We start from the raw sequence: 22,762 nt of genomic DNA, 5'->3' as shown, positions 1-22,762 counted from the left end.
TGCTGTGACTTACAATAAAATAAAATAAAATAAACACAAAGTAATAAAGTCAGAAACAATCACTGAAATAAAACAGCAGCACAAAGCATAAAAATAATCAGCCCCAGGAAAATGGTCTGATCACAAAAGCTTTCCTAAAAAGGAACGTATCAATAAGCCTTTAAATGCAAGGAAGAAGATAAGCACCAGAGGGCCAAACAAAAAGTCACACCATTCATGAAATGGAGAAGCAGAGATGTAAAATTCCTAGAATTTTTTTTTGAAGCCATGGGTATTTTTCCAGAAAAAAAAATTAGATTTGTGGAAAAATTACAATACATGCAATATATGTTTTCTTATCAGATTGCAATTTACTTTTCTGTTTTAAGAACATAAAATGCATTGTGTATAGCTTATCTCACAAAATTACACACTGTTCTATATTTTTGAATTTTTAAAAAAGTATAACTTTTAAATTATAATTAACTTATCTCATTTGTATACACGCTTGCATGGGCAGTAATGAGATTATTAGCAGGGTGTTCTCCTACAGCTGGAACAGGAGGGTCCAGGGTTTGCGGAATGGGGGTATTGAGACAAGACACCCTCAGTAGTATAAGCCCTTCACTGAACTGAGATAAGCCCTATGCAAGTGTTGAGCCTGCTCATTTGAGGGCTAAAAGGGGGGGGGATGTGGACACCTATGTTGGGATGGAGCTTGTGTGAGCATCTATGTCCCCTCCTACGAGCAAGCTATGGGGCTATACTGTGAGCCAGAGTGGTGTAGTGGGGAGAGTGTTGGACTGGGAGCCGGGAGATCCAGGTTCTAGTCCCCACTCAGCCATGGAAGCTCACTGGGTGACTTTGGGCCCGTCACAGACTCTCAGCCCAACCTACCTCACAGGGTTGTTGTTGTGAGGATAAAATGGAGAGGAGGAGGATAATGTAAGCCATGTTGGATTCCTTGCAAGAGGAAAAAAAAGGTGGGATATAAATGTAATAAATAAATAAATAAATATTTTTTTTTTTGGAAAATACTGCATAGGGCTAAAGTGTCCTGTCTTTCCTTTACACACTGGGAGCACTCACTTCCCCCAACCTGAATCTACTGTAGAGGACTTTGGGAAGCACCATTGTTCATTTTTCCAGAGGCCTCCACAGTGGCCACAGAGTCCTTCTTGACTGCATCCCGCTTCCCAAGAGCCCTGCTTTACACGAGAATGCTGATATTGTTGGCATAGTGGGGCCCTTACCAATCCTTTGCAGTAGTGTAGGGGAGGCAGGGCTCACAGGGACGCATCCCTGGCACTTTTTCATGAGTAAGGGACTCTGATGTCATCTGCCGCCCCCCTCGGAATTCCCTGTTCCCTCTGAGCTCAGCTGCGATCCTCACTGTAGCTGTGGGGGGAATGAATTTTCCAAGCAACAATATATTGTTCCATGTTGGAATGCAAAGCCTTTGGGATGACTTGGTCCGGAATGGGCAATTAAGACCCATTCGCTTTACCAAAGACGTGCTCCTTGTGGAGATGAAAACTCCTAGAACTGGTTTGTTGATATGGATCGACACAGCGGCCTGAAATTTTTGGACTGCCCTCGGAGACTGTCACAATGAGCTCCTGCATTTCCAAATTTACCACTACACCAATGTGTGTGTGTGTGTGTGTGTGTGTGTGTGGTTCAATCCAGCCGGGTGTGTGGACGTTTCTGTTGCAGGATTGGAGACCTATAATGAAGGAGCTTAGGGAAGGCTAGTGGGTAATGTTGGGACGCTAAGGGAGTATGCAAGGGGGCTGTTTAAATGAGAAGGGATCTGTCTGTGAGGGCTGAGTTGAGAGGGTGAAGCTTCCATAGAGTATCATATTTTGAAAACCCAAAATGTTTGTGTTTGAGTGACTGAGTGAGTGCATGAAAAAGATTTTAACACCCCTGCATTTATTCTCAGGCGTCCAACTGAAATCCCCCTGCCTTGCTCTCAGCTGCCCTATTTTTGGATCCCAGTTGAAGGCTGCATATCTTACAAGGTTGTACAATCTTAGAAGGGGCGTGGCTGTGAGGGGCATGGCTGCCATTGTCGCGAAGGGACCCCGCTCTTCTGCTCCTTTGGCCCCAACAAGTGAACACCCTCACTGACCACCGGTGCCAGGCATGAGCTGAACTGCACAGTGTCTACGCCAGACGGGAATCTTCACCTTCCCCCCACAGGATGTTTCGAACTACCTTGACCTTTCCAAATGTGAAACACTCTCTCAGATGTTGAAGATTAAAAGGCAGGGATCAGCAAAAGCTGAAGCCTCGAGCACCAAAATCAACTCAAGTCTGCACTTTATGTAACAAGGGACACTCAAAAATAATTCTATGTTCTACTACCCAATTACAGGAGACATCACCAAGTACTTTTGCACACCTCATTAACACCTTGAGTGTGCTCGGCTGTTAAGAAGTGTATTGAAATGGCATGTCTATTACTGGAACAAAAAGTCACTTAGATCCATAATGCTGAGGAGAGATATTTGTTGCTAAAATAATAGCAAATGAGGGGAGGATTTTCATAATAGCTTCTGGAGATTATATTAAGCAATGACAGATGAAGGTATCCGACACATCCAGTAGTACTATATAAGCCGAGGTGGCTCTATTTTGAGGGAAAGTGAGACAGAACTTAAAAACTGCCTTGATGATGATAAACTGTTTGCTTTTTTTTTTTTAAGACAGAGTCTCCCTTGGCTCCCCAAAGGATAGATGTGGTTTTAGTGCCGGAGCTCACATTACTGCTGTCATAAGGATGTTGCCAAAAATTATAGCCAGATGGTGAGTTAGTTCTCCATCCACAGCTGTAACATTTTTAGAATGACTTGCCATGCAGATGGCCACCATTACATCGGGAGACACCACACTTCCTTTGCTGCCTAGAGCTTGGGAATTGAGAACTTGCCAGAAGGTTCTTTGTGGCATCCCTGCAGAAACTGCAATATATTCTGAGGTATCAGTTCACGAACTGTTGAACATTTCCCCATATAGAGAGAGAATAGGATAAGGCAGGTGAAGGCACGACCCTATGTTACACTGTACAACTTTAGTCTGTGGTATCTTTCAACAAAGCATCTCCGTCTACTGAGAAAGGGTCTGCAATTTTGTTTTCAAAATTACTGCAAAAATTAGTAAAATTTACGTCCAGGCTTTTAAGGATGCAGCTTACAAATCAAGGGAAAGCTTTTAAAAAGTTAGAGAGAGAGAGACTTGTAAATGCTTCTTTTAAACAGCTTAGTGGATTGCTTGATTTTATTTGAATGTATATGGTGCTTTTAGTAATTTACAGAGGGGGAGTTATACCGCAGTTATCACTGAGGTCATTAGTCTGCTTTGACTTTTATTATTACTGGAGACAGCAGCAGTTTGAAACTGCTATTTTGACAATTAATATTCCACAGCCTTATTGCAATTTTTAGAATAAACATTTCATCTGTTACCAAAAAAAGACACCTACAGAATTAAACAGCAACAATCATGAGGATTTAATTCCTACTCACCATATGGAGAAAGCATATCAGAAACTTCAGAACAGCATAATTTTGCTCGGGAAGTCCATGGACAATTTCTTTGCAGCTGATCACCTGTAAGCTACTTTTCACACCTGTAAGTACACAGAGCATAGGTTATCTAAACTTGATAGACAATCAAAGAGGCGTGTTCCCAGAGAATACCAGCTTGCCTCCATTTTGGTCCCCACACTATCATCTTGCTTCCCATGACTCATTTTTTTCTGAAACTTTAGCTGATAAAGGTTAATAAAGGAGGACAGAATGCATTTGCAGTTCTAGTTGACCCCCTCTATCGAAACGGCCTGGGACCTGTTGGATGTGCTAAAGCCAAATCTCTTCTCCTTCCTAATTCAATCAAGACAACACTGTATCACTGGAGAGTCCAGAGTTCTTGTATGGCTTTCCATTAGTACAGAAACATACCCACCCGAAGTCAAGCATTTCCCTTTGTCAAGAAGGATAGATATTCATCTTTTCCTTTTGTTCACCTGGAAATCTTCCTGTCCATTGCTACCCATTTTTATTAGTTCCATCTTTCTAAGACTATAACTGTTCTTGGAGCCCTGCACTCAGTGTCATTACAGGAGAGCAGATTTTCTGGCATACGCTCAGCCTGACTGACTCTTGGAACATCTGGCTTTGGGTGCTCATCTCTGTACCCCTTCATCCAACAATCCTTGCTCAGCAAAGCTTTGCTGTGATGGGGAATGCCTGCTCTTTCCTGCTTTCGTTGGAATCCACACCAATGCTGAGGACCCTCATCCCCCCTCCCTTTTGTGTGTTTTTGGATAGATCATAAGAAAAAATAGGTATTTATTTATTTATTTCATTTCTATACCGCCCAATAGCCAAAGCTCTCTGGGCGGTTCATAAAAATTAAAACCAAACAACACACAATAAAACAATTTAAAATATATAGAACGATACAACCACAATAAAACCTAACAGCAGTGCAGGAGCTTAAAATACAGATTTAAAACAGCAAAGCTAAAAATTAAGAAAGCTAAAATGCTAAAATGTCTGGGAGAATAAAAAGGTCTTCACCTGGCGCCGAAAGGAATACAATGTAGGTGCCAGGCGAACCTCACTAGGGAGCTCATTCCAGAGCCGGGGTGCCACAGCAGAAAAAGCCCTCCTCCTAGTAGCCACCCGCCTCACTTCCTTTGGCAGGGGCTCACGGAGAAGGGCCGCTGACGATGATCTTAAGGTCCGGGCAGGCACGTATGGGAGGAGGCGATTCTTCAGGTAACCTGGCCCCAAGCCGTTAAGGGCTTTGAATGTTAACACCAGCACTTTGAATCGGGCCCAGAAATGGACTGGCAGCCAGTGCAGCTGGAAAAATACTGGCGTAATATGAGCTCGCAGGCCAGTCCCTGTTAACAATCTTGCTGCCCTATTTTGGACCAGCTGAAGTTTCCGGACTCGGTATACACTCTGAGTCTCCTTTTCGTTCTCCATTTGCCATGATTTCTTCTCTCACACTCTCTTTCCCCCTCTTTCTCTCTAAGGTTCCAGCTTTTACTGCTTCCCCCTCCTTCTTCCCACCCTGGCAAGCTGAAGCATCAACATGCAGCTGCCCTTGGCTTCTTGCAGCGTCATCTCTCTCCCTTTCCTTATCTCCCTCCTTCCCCTCTGGGACAAGCCTTCAGTAATTTACCTTGCAATTTGCTTTTTATTTTACTTTATCAATAAAACCCTCCTTTTTCTGGAAAGGTTCGGGCCTTCTCTCTGTTATTTCCTCCTGGATACCTTATGGGGGCACTCTGCTATGTAAAGTTTCTACAGTTATGCACTCTGCATTTCTCTGTATTTGGTAAAATGTTCTAGTTTCTGAGCCAGCCTGCTCTCTCGTAGAATACAGTCAGCGCTGCAGAGGGAAAAGGTTCCCCAAGCACCACAGCTAAACTGCCCCAGTCATTCATGTTCTGGGAGACCTTATTCCCTGAACATGGAAAAGTAACTTTCAGACATGTATAGGGACATGTTTTCCAAAAATGTGGTATTAAGTCCGTGCTCATTTTACATACTGCATTTTTCTCCAGTTATATTGGAACATTTAACCCTGATCATGTGCCCCATTCAAGGCATGCATAAAATCTGTCAAGTGACACAAAGGGCAGCCTATAATTCTGCATTTAAAATGGGGCTTTCTGCCTCTGTTTTAAATGCAGGATCACAACGGCTCCCTTTTTCACCCGCTTCCTTTTCCCCTTTCCCCCTCCTTCTCCCCGAGTCTTCCATATCTTTCATTGATCTCTCTCCTCTTCTTGCCGCTTTTACTCTTTTCACGGAGGAAACTGAAGCAGAACACAAGGGGGTAATTTGAGAGATCAGTATCTGCGATCTATTTAAAAACGGAACAAGGGGCATTTAGTGCAGGGATGATAACAGCGTCATGTAAAGAGCCTGCAAACTTCTGTGAAGGAGCAATCTCAATTGCAGTATAAAAGCTCAGTGTGAAGGAGCCCAAATTATCAGGTGACTTCTCTAGAAAAATATTCTTTATTCCAACCTGTAACTATATTCTAAATTATTTTATACCTGGAGTAACATAATTTCTATCAAGGTTTATTTGGGAGAGTAAGTCACAATTATAGGGTTCTACATGTGCAGTTGCCATGTCCCTGCCGGTGACCATGAATCACTTTGCAACTTGATAACCCCTCATCCTAGCTTCCCATGTAGTGCAAAGACCAGGAGAGGGGGGGGGGCGCTCTCACTTCCTGTCAAACAGGAGAGGTAAACCCCAACTCTTCCCCAAATCCTCTGGCACAACGCAGAGCACTTGGGGCCAGGACAGATCAGCTTCTCACTTTGCACCAAACTGTGCAGACACTTGGAAGCAGTGAAATACTTTTGCTTCTGCTGCAGCATTAAAGCATGAAGTGAATGAGTGACTCCTTCTCTTCTTCAATTTTCAGAAGACTTGAGGGAGGAGCAAAGTCAGGACAACAGCAAAGAATGGGTGGCTATCATGACCAATTAAAATATGTTCACCCCTACACACGTGGCTCATGAGAGCTTTGAATTAAAATCCTGGAAATTCTATCTGTATTTAAAACAAAAGTAAGTTTCTAGCCCACATGGCTGCAGAGTTACAGTTGAATACATCATTGCATGTTTAACTCTCCTGCAGAAATCCATGGGATTTAGTGCTTCATTTTAGCAGTGTTTTTACGGGATGGGAAACAGTAGAAATTATAGATGAGTCAGAGCCATATAATTAAACAAAAATTACTCACTAGTGATTCCAAGGATTTGATCATAGGTTTCAAAGGTCAGTAAAGGCTCAGGGAGCTCTCTGAGTAAAGTCTTAAGGATGACCGCAGGGATATGGATATCTCCATATTCATCAAAATTAACTGATTTTCCTAGATAAGAAAATATTAGTGAGTAAACAACATATAGGCTAAGATTTGCCACCTATTTAAACTTAACCACTGTTAGGGATTTAACCCCTAACATCAATCTAAAACAATGGGCAGATGTGACTCAGGCTGCTTTTTCCGAGCCTGCATTGCTCAAACTCACTTTTCATAACCTCAGCAGACACCTGCAATAGTTGTGATTTGATCCATCTGTTCCATGCTCATAGTTTTGCATATCTGGGAGGAGAACTCCATCAGGAATCTACTGATCTTTTCCTTCGCTCTCCCGCTCTGACACTACCAAGGAAGTAACCTGCGCATCAAGACCCTGAAGAGGAATAAGCTATCTGATATCCCAGTGCAAGCCATGAAATAGCCTTATGTGCACAGTTCTGAAAGCTGCTGCTAACATCAACCAGAGGCTTCTGAACACATTATGTCTGGTCGACAGGCTGCTGTGTGGACCTAATCATGTTTTGTAACAGACATTTCACACGTGCTAGCTGCAATCAAGTGATGAGTATGAATGTATGTACAATCCTCACACTAACATGACTTCTCTGCACCAGTTTCAAATGGCAATTATTTCAATGGGTCTAAGCTGGTTCAGGTTTAAACTCTTCACCTTGGGTGGTTTGTGGGTAACATTATTAAAAGCATATTTATGTGTTCAGAGAAATTAGATTCCAAACCAAATACAAAAGAGAGAAATCTTAGATACTCTAATATTTTCCTGCTGTAGCTGCAATTCCAAGTTACTCAACTAGCTGCAAGATATTTGCTTTATAAAGGCCCTAGTACATTTCACGAATTATTTTTTTGTTATCATAACCATGGAAAAAAACACTCAAGGCAAAATGACAGGATGATACCTCGCTGAGTAATTTTAAACGAACTGAAGTAACCTGAGGAGCACAGAAGACTACATTAGTGCTTACGGAAAAGCAGGCTGCATTGCACTCAAACTTCATTATTCAGTAGTTGCCGCAAATCACTATAAGGGTCCTTTTATGACATTAGGGAATAACTTATTATTCAAAACATTTTAAACACCTACTGTTATTGTTCAGGTTGTTGCTACTTATCTTAAAGCTAGGGTGGCAATCTTTAATTAGCTGAACCAGGAGATCAGTCGACTAAGGCCTGGATCCATGAACCACGTGACAATTTCCAAGCACCCAAAGGGATGTTGGATTTGTGTTTATGAAACAGCATACATTTAGAAACTTAGAGGAGGTGTGCAAATGCATCTCTGCCATTCAAAAAAAGGGGGGAAGGGGGAAGAACATATGAAACTGCCTCATACTCAGTCTCAGACCATGGATGCATCTAGGCGAGAACAGTCCACTCTGTCTGGCAGCGGCTCTCCAGAGTCTCTGACAAGGTCTTCCCCAGTTTTGTTACTTGGGATCCTCTTAAGTGGAGATTCTAGGAACTGAGCCTGAAAAGTTATGGGTGCAAGGAGGGTGTTCTAGGAATGAGCACCCCTAATCCCACTGAGCGCACCTAAAGCAGGTCTTTAGATCCATGCCTAAAGCTTAGTGTGGATCAATTTTAACTGGTCAGGCTAAAACTTAAGATCCCAGTGGTTTATTTTAAAAGGAAGGTGATTAATCAATTAATAATTACTTAAATCCGTGGAGACATTTCCGGCTACAAATGGGTTTGTGATTAATCAATGATGTAATAAAGGTGACAATACATGCTCACCAACATTAATGTTATTTTAGAAGCATTCTTAATTCTTTGATCAGCAGAATGGCAACTTACCCTGATTATAGAGTTTCTGAATCTCCTTAATACTTTGTATGCTAGCTGACCTTCGAAACAATCCTTCTGCTTTGAGTCCTGTGAAAGGACGGAAAGCATTAATGTAATTCTTCTTAAAATTGCTTTTCACCAACATATTTGGGCTGGTTCAGACCCTTGAAAATGGAGGTCTCAGTTATAAGGAGGAAGTAATATCTGGCTCAGTATGCCCACAAACAGAGGTGTTGCATCCTTCCCAATTTCACTGTAAGCATTATAGTTTGCTTCTATTTCTGTGGTTCAGAACTACGTTCACACTGGACAGATTTACAAACAGTTAATCATTTGGTTGATGGAAATTTATGTAACAGTTAATGCTCTTATCTGATGAGGATCTCCTTGTGTAAAGTGCTGCATAATAAATGCTTCCTTTTAACAGGCTGGGGGTGATGGTGGCGGTCCCAGGTATGCTTTAATTTAGTGACTTGCAGCAACCCTAATTGAAGACATTAATCTGAATTACAGACAGCAGCAGTGCTTGTCTAGAACTGTTGCTTGAGACTCACATCTTTCTTACTTTAGCAATGTCATAACATCAAACCTTTGCTGTACAAGCTTCCTGCCAGTCTCGAAAACAGAACAGTTTTAAAAGTACAGTGCAGAAATATGAAATTCTGTTACGACCTATGTTTTAATATAAGAGACCATTTATCAGGCAGTTTGACATATGAGTGAAGATTTCTTGTTGTTTGGAAGGAAAATACATATATACACACAGAGGTTTTTAATTTATGAGCCATTCTGGGTTAGTTAATGGAGTTTTAGGTGTAGATTTCAGAGATCTTTATTCAAATTTCTGATCAGACGTACATTTACAGAATAACTTTGGGCAACTCATTCTTCTGCCCAAGTATTATACATATTCCAACTTATTTCAGTGGAACTTACTTCCCAATAAAGATGCCTCAAACACAGCCATAGCCTAACTTCCTATGTGTAAATATGGAGAGAATATAAGCATACTTCACACCATTTACAAAGCCAGTAAAGCACATTTTAAATGTACATTCAGTGAGTACTTAAGAATGTAATTTCAAATGCTTCCCCACACCTCAGATCTCTGTCACAAAAAAGAAGTAAGCTAGACATGTGTGTGATGTAGTCATGAATACAGTATTTGACTTGGACCAGGGAGAATCAGGCTTGAATCCCCACTAAGATCATAAGATCATAGGGTGTCCTCCAGTCAGTTAGTCTCTCTCAGCCTAGCCTACTTTATTGGGTTGTTTTAAAGATGAAATGAGATAATTCTGTGCTTGCCACTCTGAGCTCCTGTCATTAATAAACAACATCAATTTAATTAAAACCATTTTTAAAACGTCTGAAATTAATTCAGTTTTCAATCAGTGTCATAGACAGGAATTCACTTTCCTCTTGAATTATACTTCAATTTATTGGCAGGGGTGGCCAATTTCAACATGATGGGAGTAATCCATAGAAATCGAAGTTTGTCCAATACCTGCTTCACATATACTGCTTTTCCTACACAGGTATATGTCAGTTTAGGGGGAAACCCATGTTCACCTTCATAGGTGAAGATCAACCACATATCGTTTTTGCCATGTGTACATATTGTGCAACCTTGCTCCCAGTTGCACCTGCAACACAGAGATGGGAATGATATTGTGAATGTCCAAAATCTAGTGAATGATGACATTTATATGTGAACGCTGACAGTCCCAGATTCATTTTGTGGACCTCCAAATACTTAAGAGATGGACCAGTGAATGCTGACAGTCTCCTAAATGAGCCTGTCAGCATTCACCAGTGTTTGTCTGACAAGTGAAGACAGACACCAGTGAATACCAACATTCATTAAAAAATTACTTGGGATTGTCAATACTGAGATGTGAATGTTACGAGTGCCTAATTTTGGGCACTCATAACATGGTGAAGTAAAGCCCTGATACACTCTTGGAGAGGGAGGAACTGCTTGGCTGACCAATTCCCTTTCCAAAGGGAGGAAAGGGACAACAGGACCAAGGGAAAGCTGGCAGAAGTCTGGCGGAAACCACTGAGATACCTGAGGGCAAGGAGGAAGAAGCCAGGGTACTCAAAAATATAAAAGTTAGCTGAGGAAATACAACAGTGTTGACTCTGAGAAGGAAGGGCAAGGAGGAGACAAACCCCTTCCTGAGGAATATTAGGGATGTCCATTGTTCACCACTGGGGGTTAGTGGTTGTGCTAAACACATCCCCATTTCTGAGACAAATCTCATGGCTCGGGGGCAAGGATCCAGGGAAGGAAGAGCACACCTCTTATAATGAATAAGCAGAAAGCTAATCTAATACCCGATGATCAATACTGTGCTTTGTCAGCAATAGCTGCATGTAATCATTCATAATCATTAGTACTGTGCTTTATCAGCAGTATATGCATATAAAACAGATATATTTATAATATTACACAAACAGAGCAGCGAAGGACTATAACCCTACGTTCTAAAGGACAGAAAGGTAAATGTGAATATTTTACTAAATGAGCACTTGTGGCTGAGGCAGTGGTGGCTAACGGCACACATTTCTATTTTTAAGGCTGAGTTCGCCATTGATTTTTACTGGAAGTTCTACTTAAAAACCAATCGACCAATTTCATCCAGGATGTGAAGAAAGCTTCACTTGCCATTTCCTGACCTTAAAAGCAAAACATCATTAGCGCATAGCGTATGCATAACTGTGAATAAAAATATTCGAAGCCGACAACTGCAAATACAGAGCCTTTATAAAAGCACTGGAATTAGATGTTCATGGGTATGTGCTGCCATTTTGATGCTTTCAAGAACTGAGGCTTGCCACTTGTGTGCTGGATCCTTGCCCTTGTTTATAAAAGCAGCCAGAGGAGGACTGGCTGAGTGGATAAAGGCAGTGGTGAACGCCTTTTGATGGCAAGGTGTGATTCCATCTTGCCTAAAAGAGGCAGTGGTAAGACATTTGTTAAAACAACAACACCACCTCCCAGGACCCCACTGTACTGGATAATTTCCAACCTGTCTCCAGTATTCTGTTCTTGGGCAAGGTGCAGGAGCTGTGGTGGCTTCTCAGCTCCAGGGATTTCTGAATCGGTTGGATTATCTAGATCCATTTCAATCTGGCTTTAGGCCTAGTTATGAGGGACAATCAGAGGCTGCTTTGGTTCCTTGGGGGACAATCTATGCTGGGAACTGGACAAAAGGAATGTGTGTTCCTTTTGGTTCTGCTGGACCTCTTGGCAGTTTTCGATACCATTGATCATGGTATCCTTCTGAGGCATCTGTCTGAGATGGGACTAGGAGACACTTATATAATGGTTCCAGTTCTTCTTGGAGAGGCTATTTCAGAAGGTGGTGCTGGGGGATCTTTGTTCTACGTCATGACCATTGGCCTGTAGTGCCCCTCAGTGTTCCATCTTATCCCCCATGCCATTTAACGTATACCTGATACCACTGGAGGAGATTGTCTAGAGTTTTGGGATTTGATGCCACCAGTATGCTGATGACACCCAACTCTATCTCTCCTTTCCATCTAAATCCAAGGAAGCTGTTCTAGTTCTAAATCATTGTCTGATGTTGGTAATGGACTGGATGAAGGCAAACAAACTGAAGCTTAATCCAGACAAGACAGAGGTGCTAATGGTTAGTCAAAGGGCAAATCAGGGAACAGGGATTCAACCTGAGCTTGATTGGGTTTCCACTCCCCTTGAAGACTCAGACTCACAGTTTGGGTGTGCTCCTGGACTTGGCCCTGAACCTGGATGGCCAGGTTTGGGCTGTGGCTAGGAGTGCATTTGCACAGCTGAGGCTAGGGCGCCAACTGCACTCGTTCCTACAGATGTCTGATCTGCCCATGGTTAGATGTAACAGGATGTAACTAAGCATGCCTTAGTTACATCCTGTTTGGACTACTGTAACATGCTCTTTGTGGGGCATAACATATGCCTGTCACGTTAGCGTATGTATGTTCTGTATTGTTAAATTTAACCCAGGTAAGACAGGCTTAATGGTGTGCCGGAGAGTAAATGAAAGGTGGGAGGGGCCTGGGTGCGTGGGAGGATTCTAAGGTTATATAAAGGGTAAACTGACCGTTAGTCAGATAGGGCAGGCCTTTGCCATGTAAGAGGATCTGCTGCATTGGGTGCAGTTTTTATTCTAGGATTGTTGTGTTTTTAATTGTGTCTTTAAAGTATTTGTTCTATTACTGTTTTAATCAAGTTTTTATTTATCTATGATTGTAAGCTGCCTTGAGCGCCATTTTCTTCGTAGAAAGGCAGGGTACAAATCAAAACAATCAATGGAATGGCCCCTCCAACTCACCTTGCACTGGACCATCAGAGCCCAATGGCCCTTTTTTACTCATTCCACTGCCAGGGTTGGAACTGAGCCCATAGAGCCCCAAAGCAGCTCTGATTCTGAGGAAGAGCTACAACCCGTGGGAGAGGAGCCCGCTCGTCTCTCAGAGGCGCAGCTGTAGGGAGAGGCCCCCGCTGCTCACATTCCTGAGAGAGATAGTGACCCTGGCAGCGAAAGAGCGGGAGATCGGTTGGTGCTAGACGCAAGGCGCCAGCGCAGAGAGAGGCGCAAGGTGGAGGGTGCTGAGAGGAGGCGCTCAGCCCGCTTGGCACTATGGCCTCGATGCCCCACAGGTAAGGGGGGGAGCCTCCCCTCCTAGTCCATAAGTTTCAAGAGCTTTCCCGCCCTACTCCTCAAAACGGGGACCAAATGCATAGATGGAGCTTAGGTTACCCTGTTAGGATACCCTTTGCAGTTCCTTGCTTAGTCGCTGGCAATTAGCATCTGAAAGAATCATTAAGTTGTAAAGGAATAAAACCTTGGAGAGAATCCCTTTTGTCTGCATCTTGTTTGGGCTACTGGAGGGGACTTTAAGAGGCAGCTAGGGCGCTCCTGACATCCACCTAGTTCTATGATCTGATGAGCCCCGACACTCCATTCCCACAACCTTCTCCAGCTGTTTTTCATTGTGGAACCTTATTGTTGGAATTCCCTTCCCACCTGATATCTACCCTGCTTCATCGCTAATCATCTTAAAAAAAAAAAGTGTAAAACATAACCATTTTTCTCACTGATTTTAAATTCTTCTCCCCCTTCAATTTGCCCCTTCATCTCCTGTTTTCAGCCTCTCTCATGTCTCATATTTACCAAGGATGGAGTTAGATGCTACATGATGACACTGTAGCATCCACTTCCACTATGTACTACAGAGGAGAGTATGGGGCGCTTGACAGGGATGCCATTTTCATTGATAGCCCCGTGTTCTTCACAACATCTAGTTCCACCCTTAAATTGTAAGCCTGCGGGGCAGGGACTGCATTTACTTAATTTTTCTATATAAAAATCCAAGCTGCTGTAGATGTATGATAAATACTTAATATTACTAAGAGCCACCCCCTCACCTCATCTCTCTAGGCAGTACAAACACTCAGAACTGCCCACAGTTAAGTCTTGCATGGAACTGTAAACCTCAGAAGGCATATGAAGGATCCCTTGCAACCCTACATCAAATTTTGGCCATGCAAAGCCACAGTGAGGCAGAGTAGCAAATGTCCTCATCCCAAGTCAAGGTGCATAGTATCCAAGGCGTTAGATAAGTAACAATTGGCTTCCCTTTCATAGCACCTCAAAATTAGCTGTTTGAGGGGGCTATGTCATGCTGCCTAATGGTTGGGTCAGCCTTGCCATGAGGGTGCTTTCAAACTGGTGATACCCTAGGTGCCTTCTGAAGTAGCATGAGTCAATGTCTCATCTGTGTATCACAGATGTCTCAGAATGTTTGCTTTAGCTAACAGAAAACCTGGCACCCAACAAGCTTCTGTTATTCATCCTCCATACCTCCTGCTTAGGCCTACGACACTCATTCCACTTCAACTGTTGTTGGGGTCTCTTGCCTCTTTCATTAGGTCCACCACCCCTTGGGGGGGGGGTGGCAGAACATACACTAAACCAGGGATGAGTAGAAGGTAGATCTCCAGATGTTTTGAACTTCAGTTCCCAGAAGCCCCTGCCAGCATGGCCAATACTAGCCTGGAATGCTAGAAGTTGAAGTCCGAAGCAGTACACTAAAGACAGAAAGCCCTTTCAGATGTTGCTATTACCAGTGCTGCTGTCTACACCATTCCCCAGAGAACATTAGGAAGCTACTTACAATTAACTGGTGAGGAAATGCAGGCCCTCCTGCTTATATACCAAGGCACACACTGGTTTCATCAAAATGTGTGGGCTGAAATTTGTGTGTACACACTCAGTCATGCAATTTTTCACACTAAAACTAATTTCACACCACAATTCTTTTGTCTAAAAACAAAGTAAATTCTACCTTTTATTTTCAAATAAGCTACAATGTGCTTCATTACTGGTGGGATTAATTCACCTTTGTTTTTAACCTTGAGGCTGTTTGAGAAAAGAAAAACAGATTATAACAAGATTTGAACAAGAATTAAAACACAGTGGTTTTCTTTTAGAACCAGTTCATACTTGAACATTAATCAATTGATTACTGCAGTATTGTGTAATATGTGAATCAGCCATCACAGATCAAGTACCATAAACAAACATTTTAATGCACCTCCAAGCACCATGCTTTTCAATGGATTCAAGTCAGCAAGTGAGTAGTAAGCAAATTATGTGTAAACCTACTCACAGAGATGCACCAGATCCCATCCTTAGTATCCACAGACATACTTCCCCCTAGTAATCATTGATACATCCATTAATCTTGGATTCCATAAGGGCCCATGGGCCCATAACTTTTCTGCAAATGTCTACCCACCATCCTGCTGATAAGCGAATAGGAAGAAGGCCTAGCCTAAGTGGCCACATGTATTCAGAAGCCCTGCAGCAACCTTGGGTGGAGGCAGATGTCAATCCTAATTACTTCCATCCCACCAATTACGGATTTCTGTGGCTGACCCAAGTCTGCATGATAGAAGCTGTTGCCTGGCTCATTCAGTTGGACAACAAAGATCTTCCGTGTTCGAGGAAACACTGGGGTTCCTTGGAAGTTTATGAAATGTTCCTCAGTGAGAGGATTAGTAATGATGGACTAGCTTCTGGGGAAAACACCATGTCCTCTATCAATGAGCTTTCTTTATAATATACAGCCACAGCAGAACGTTGCCTCTGTCCTAGATTGTACTCAGACTGGGCCAAGAGGACTGGCCAGTGGTCACCATGAAATGAGTGGGTGGCCTACAACTGTTATGGTAGATGCTCAGGGGTTCCTCAGCACCAATATCCATGTGGAAAAGGTTCCCTGAAGATAGAAAGTTTGGGAACTCCTAAGAATAGAAATTTTGTAAAAACCCTGCCCTATAACTGTAAATCTCTCCCTCTCCACCTCCCCAATCAAATGCCCAATTTAAGCTATCAAATTGCATTTTTAATAGGAAGTTTTGGTTGTTTGTAGTGGGGAATCTTGCCAAGTAACTAGTACTATTTACTGTTCTCAAACAAGTCAAGGACCAGAAGCGAAAAATGTGCTAGCCATTTTAGATGGAGTTTGTTCCATTACCTTGGCAGTCCACAGCAGGGCTCCTATTAACAACTATGACAATGGCTATGTGTGATATGGAACTTGGCCTGTATCATTAGCAGAAGGATGTTAGGCTTAGAGTCCGAAAAAGGAAAGGTTTGTCCTGAACACTTTGCAAGGCTTCTTGATCAAGGGATGCTCAAGCTGATATACTTTTTATTATACTGACTGTATCTTTTATCACTTGGCTCCTTTAAAACCACAGCGAATGTATAATTAAAAGGTGAATGTACCATTTATTTTTCTCAAATGCAAAGTCATGCTTTAAACGTATTAATGCTCTGAACAAGACTTATAAAATAAGCTCATTCATTTATGTTTAAGTTGCACTTTCACAGTTTTTGGAAGTATTGCAAAGTTAGTTGCTATTTGCTAATATTTTATGACCTTTCTAATGATACTTGTCCAAAAAGAAAAAAAAAATGGATATCATAGACTTGGGAGGGGTCTCATGGACCACCATCACACAAATATGATAATGTGCAAGTACACCTTTCATTCTGTCAATATAGCACGATGTCTTATAGTCTTCCTGTCCTGCCTTTCATTCACTTTGCTGTTGTGACACTGCCATAACAATGAGACCGCAGGCAAAATGACAGTAGCAACATTGCAGTGGTGGAAGGTGAACAGGAGATGGGCATAATGCAGACTGATTATGCACCAGCTGCTATGACACCCGTAAAGACACCTGGGAAAAGGCTGGTTACTTTAGAACCGCTTCACACTTTGTGAAGTAGTCAGGTGCACAGTTGTCTTACTGGTACATGTTACTGTCAACACAACATGTGAAGGGGAGACAAATGTCCAAAACATATGATGGACACTGTCTCACTCTTGACAGTCTCCGATTGGCTCCAGCTCTCTAGTGCATGTCCATGTATATTTAGAGCTGTAGATCCCCTGTCATGTTTTCATGTTTACCATGGCTAAGACAAGCGGGGCACTTGGCCATCAAGTGAAAATGTGAAATGGCTCTAAGATCTTCACGAGTTTATTCCATAGGCCTTGAGCTTTTGAATATGGGACTAAAGATGGAGGAACATCCCATAATAGATGGATAATAGCGTTGTATTCTCAGAAAATCCTTTCCACATGGATTTCTATTCTGAGGAACCCCTGAGCATCTGCTACAAGGGTTGTAGGATTCCATAATAGACTGGACTGGAGCCAGTCTGAAATAGATCTCTACTGGGCCCTTTGATACCGCATGCCATGTCTTGGAGGCATCAAAGTCAAGGGGCTTCATGACCCACGATTTGGACCCATTACCCAGAGCTTCTCCGCAGTCCAGAAAATTAATCCAGTTACCCCAGTTTGGTTTAGAGTCCCGTTGGCTTTGTCCACACATCGCCAACAATGTGCGGTAGTGTAAAAATGGCAATGAGTTTACCTCACATATAAAATACATGTCATTCCTCATGTCTATAATGTGTAATCATTGCACAATTGTTAAGCTTCATCACTTCCCACATCAAAGAAAGGCAACATTATTTTTTAGCAGATAGAAAAAGAGTCAGCTTAAATTATTTGCCCATGACTGCATGAGAAATCAGCAGCTGGCATAAGAATGGACTTCCTCATTACCCATGTTCCAAATTCATTACTTTATCTGTTAGTACAGCAACCAGACTTTCCTTGAAGTCTCACCAGTAATTTTGACTCTAAGAAATACCTAGATCAATGGTAAGCAACCTGATGCCCTCCAGATGTTACTGAACTACAACTTCCATCAGCCCCACCTATCATGGCCAATGGTCAGGGATGATGGGGATTGTAGTTTAAAACATCTGGATGGCACCACGTTGCCGACCCCTGACCTAGATAGATGCTTTCAATTCTCTTTGGCGATATAGGCAGTTCAAGTACTAAATCCTTAAAACTGGAGAAGTTTTAAGTGTTGTGAGGAAGAGAGACAGAGAAAGAGAGCAAAGAAAAGACAGGCTGCTCACCTGTAACTGTTGTTCTTCAAGTAGTCATCTGTGCAGTTACACATATGGGTTCTGTGCCTGCACAGAGCCTTCCTCAGAACCTTCTAGAGCTGAGACTTTTAGGTGGGAAGCCCTCCTGCACATGCCTAGGGGGTGGTGCTTCCACTTCTCTGAGGATGCCACAGTGACAGCCCCAAACCAAGAGGATAATGCAATACATACTAGAACACCAGTAGCAGAGTAGGAGGGTGGGTTGTGTGACTACACAGATGAACACTTGAAGAACTGCATTTCAGGTAAAGCAACCTGTCCTTCCTCTTCATGGTCTCTGTGCATCACACATATGGCAGATTAAGCAGCTGGCTTACCAAAGGAGGAGAGAACAGGTTGGTCAAGTCAGTATAGATGGAAGCACTGCCTGCCCAAAGGAGGCATCCTTCCTTGCTTGAACATCAAGGCAATCGTGCTCTATGAATGTCATGGGTTGGGACCAAGTAGCAGCCCTGCATAACCCTTGAAAAGAAACACCTCTCGGAAAAAACACTGAAGAAGCAACAGCCCTGGTGGAAGGGCCGATACAAAACTTGGTATTGAAAGCCAAATGAGGGCATAACAAGGCTTAACTGTGCCAGAGATCCAAACAGAAAGTCACTGGGTCAAAACCAGAGAACCTTTGCGCTTACCCCCATAACAGATAAAGAGTTTTGGGGTCTTCCTGAAAGAAGCTGTCTGATGCAGACAGAAGGTTAGGGCCTTTCGTATGACTAAGGAGTGAAGGGAGGATTCCAAGGGTGTAGTTGGATCAGGAAAGGAAACTGGAATGATGTTTTGGTCCAGATGGAAGGAGGAAGCCACTTTTGGTAGAAAGGTCGGATCTGGTCTGAGTGCTGCCTATCCCTATGAAGGATGGTGAATGAAGAGTCGGAATGGAGGGTGGCCAGCTCACTTGTTCTTCATCCTGAAGTTATGGCAAGAAGAAAGTGTGTTATAAAGGTGAGCAGATGAAGGCTGGACATAGCAAGAGGCTCAAAGGATTTGGGCATTAAGGTGGTCAAAATGATGGAGAAGGTCCATGTAGAAAACAGTTTGGAAACCAGAGGGTATACATTCTTAAGTCATTCAAGAAATGTCACACTTCGAAATATAGCCCAGTCTCAGAGACCTAGAGTAAGCCAAAGCAGAGTCTGCTACCCTGTTTCTTTATGTACCAAACGGTGGTGTTGTCTGTTGTGATCTGCATAACCTGGTTGCAGAGAACAATTTTGAAGGCAATTAAAGCCTTCTGAACAGTCAACAACTTGAGACCATTGAGGTGATACTTTGTCTCTTCTGAAGATCATTTGGCATGGACCTGATATGGGCCATAATGTGCCCACAAGCCTGAAGCCGAGGCATTGGTTATAACTATCCAAGACAGTCGTCATTGCTTGAAGGGAAATCCCAGCCGAAGGGGAGGTAAGACCATCCACCAGCGGAGGGAACAATGGACTGAGCCAGGCAGCAGCAGCCATGATGGGTCCTTTCTTGGATAAAAAGCAGTAAGAAACCACAATTGGAGAGTTCTGATTCAGAGTCTTGCAAATGGGGTGACAGATGGTTGTGACCGTAAGTCCAAGTAGGCATTGGATAGAAGAAGCAGAGACCAAACTTTGAGAGGTGACAGATCAAGTCATCGATAGCAGGGTGTGAGTGCTGTCCATAGGGAGAAACGCTCTTGCCCATTCCAAGTCCAGGATAGCTCTGATGTACTGAATCTGAGTAACTGGGAAGAGGTGGGATTTGGTTACATTGACACAGAGGCCTAGATGTGAAAGAAGAGGAGTATTCACTTGGTGAATACTCTAGGAGTGGTAGTGAGACCAAATGGCAGCACCCGAAATCATAGTACCATTCACCAATGGCAACACAAATATCAGTGATGGCAAGGGCAAAGGGAAATGTGGAAATAAGCATCCTTAAGATCCACAGAGGTGAACCAATCCCCTTCTTGGAGTAGAGGGAGAATGGCAGTCAGACTGACTATACGGAACTTTCTTGGTCAGATAAAAGTATTAAGGTCTCTTAGATCCCTTAGATCTGGACTGGGCCGAAGGCTTCCATCTTTTTTCTGGACTGCAAACTAGCAGGACATGAAACCTGTGTCACTATTTAGAGGGTCAACTCACTCAATGACCCCTTTTTGGAGCAGCAAGGTGACCTCCTCCTCTGGAGGGGGAGTAGAAGCAGAAACCCACAGGAGGCCTAATGGGGTAGGTGAGCGAAATTCAATCAGGTACCAATGCTGTGCAATGATAAGGACCATTTGTTGGTGGTAATGTGGCACCAAGCCTTGCAATACCTGTTGGAGCATGTGTCAAAGTATTGGTACCCATGGGTCCCTGTGGGTCCAAGAGGCTGCTTCTGTATGTCATCCTGCTTCCAACATGACTGTTATTTGTATCCAGTTGAGGGGAAGGCTCACTAGCATCCCACCCTTCAAAGGGACTGCTCAGTTGAAGAATAGGTTAGTCGGCATTGACACTAAGATCTACGTGGACAGTAGGGCTGCTGGACAGCACCAACACCCATCTTCTTTGCTAAGGTCTTTATTTTATAGATGTGATCCAAGGTATCATCTGTCATAGAGCTGAACAGTCCATGCTTGCCAAAGGCCATATCCTCTATGAGGGATTGAGCTTCTCTGGTGAGGCCCAGAGACAGTAAGCATGCATGTCTCCAGAGACTGGTAACCCGAACCATGGTCTTCGCCTCGCAGTCTGCCACATGCTTGGACATGTTGGCTTCCTGCTTGGCTACAGCAATCATTTTCATCTGAAAGAGATGTGCAATGTCCTTCTTGTTGTCTGGCAGGTATTCTAGCAAAGAGGCCATTTTCTGCAATCGGAAGAATTGATATTGAGCCAGACAGGCTGCCTTTACACTAAAGGAAAACCCCACAGTCCTCCCGTTCTGGAGGCTTTCCACATTTACCACGGGCTCCCAGACAGCGACCATGTGATTGCTGAGAGTGGAAGCTTTTAATAGTCAAGGTTCCATAGAACTCAATGAAACAGCCCCATCTACTGGCTGTTTTAATCACGTAACATTCCAAGTTAAAAAGATCGTTCCAGATCTTTTTGAGATGAAATAAGGAGGAAATACCACTGGATGTGCCCTTGAAGTTAACGACATCATGAAAAGGACCCAGAAACGTCCGTGAGTGAGCAATCTTAATAGCAGGATAAAAGCTCCATGTGAAGGAGCCCACAGGCTTGGCAATTTTTGATGCAGAATGACAGTGGGGCCGTGGAATAGTTCTTGCATCCTCTCACATCCAGCTTGCTCCCTCCTGGTCAGTTGGTGCCAAGTGAGGCTTTGAGGATGCTCTGTAATGGCCAAATTCTGCTATAATGGACATTGGGGCTGGGTACTGGAAGAGAAAGGCACAGTTGTCATGTTGGATGTGATAAAGGTTGCAGGAGCAGAGGAGGGCTTTTTCTATGACTCCCTTGCCACCCTAAGGAAGGAGGGAAGGACCGGTAATGCAACAGGTCCAGTGGTTTCAGTCTGGACAAAATCCATTATGAGGTCATTGACTGGGGTATCCAGTTGCTGTACCTCCAGACTTAATGACATAGCCATAGGGATTAGCTGTTCCATATGGGGATGATGGACCTCTGTTGGTGATGGTGGTGAGTGGCCACTGACTCCCTGATCTGGAGAAGAAGCTGACAGTAGGGGGGTGGGACTGATTCCACTTCAGACGAGTCTGTTCCTTTTCTATAAGACTGAGGTTATGACACTGAAAGATAAGGCTCATCTTCGGGGTATGATTGCAATTGTGTCAGTAGATCTAGCTGTCCCTTTGGGGTTGTGATGGGTGGAGGGACAGATACTGAAGGACAAGGAGTCGTGGCCAAGGAACAGGTGGTAGGGACTATGGTCTGTGACTCCATAGGGGTTGCGTGGACTGGATGAGGTTCTTGTGTAGATTGGACTGATGCTTTTGCCTCATGGGTTAGGGGTGGTGGAACTGAAGTTGCTGGACCTGTTGGAGGTGCCCTAGATATGATAATCAGTGCCTGTTGTACAGGAAGCATCAGATCAGATATTGGAAGTCTGGATAAAGTAGCTGTGAGAGTATGACGTTTCTGTGAGGACACTGGTATGTACCTTGGAGACCTTTCAAACGCAAATGACGCCCCCCTCCCCAGCTCGAGGGGAGGGTTCAAATGGTTCAGTTGTTGTTGTTGTTGTTGTTAATATTATTACTATTATTATCATCATCATTATTATCATCATTATCATTATGGGATTATGATTATTACTATTCCTTGCTGGCTAAACCTTTAATGTTTATGAATACATGTTAATTGAATGGTAATATATGGCCAATGGAAATGGATTGTTTGCTCCCATTCCTTTTCCATAAGACTGAGGTTATGACACTGAAAGATAAGGCTCATCGTTTGTGATGCAGCGGATTGAAGATTTAATAATACCTGCAATGTTTGGAAGAGTGATGTATGGGTATAATCTGCAACTGGATTTATATTTGGATATTTGGTTTGCGTTTAGATATAATCCTTTTTTTTTCTTCCCCCCTTGTTTTCTTTCCTTCTTCTTTTGCTAT

General features: G+C 43.1%; 1 protein-coding gene across 4 annotated transcripts in view; it reads right to left on the bottom strand.

Moving 5' to 3' along the window:
* ARHGAP8 (Rho GTPase activating protein 8) overlaps positions 1 to 22,762 on the bottom strand; it is a 65,888-nt gene that overhangs the window by 4,295 nt on the left and 38,831 nt on the right. For 2 of the 4 annotated variants that reach the window (XM_084811262.1, XM_084811263.1), the window contains exons 9-12: positions 15,005 to 15,078; positions 8,660 to 8,737; positions 6,764 to 6,892; positions 3,510 to 3,613 (exon numbers count right to left, since the gene is read on the bottom strand). In XM_084811262.1, coding sequence (XP_084667388.1) covers positions 3,510 to 3,613; positions 6,764 to 6,892; positions 8,660 to 8,737; positions 15,005 to 15,078 — 385 coding nt within the window. The remainder of the gene's footprint in view (positions 1 to 3,509; positions 3,614 to 6,763; positions 6,893 to 8,659; positions 8,738 to 15,004; positions 15,079 to 22,762) is intronic. The other 2 variants (XM_084811264.1, XM_084811265.1) reach the window with 1 other exon arrangement.

This window comes from Heloderma suspectum, chromosome 7 (genome assembly GCF_057233095.1).
Source record: "Heloderma suspectum isolate Gila_16-S chromosome 7, 16-S_ref, whole genome shotgun sequence".
In the NCBI taxonomy this organism is placed as follows: Eukaryota; Metazoa; Chordata; class Lepidosauria; order Squamata; family Helodermatidae; genus Heloderma; species Heloderma suspectum.
This window is presented reverse-complemented; position numbering and strand designations above follow the sequence as displayed.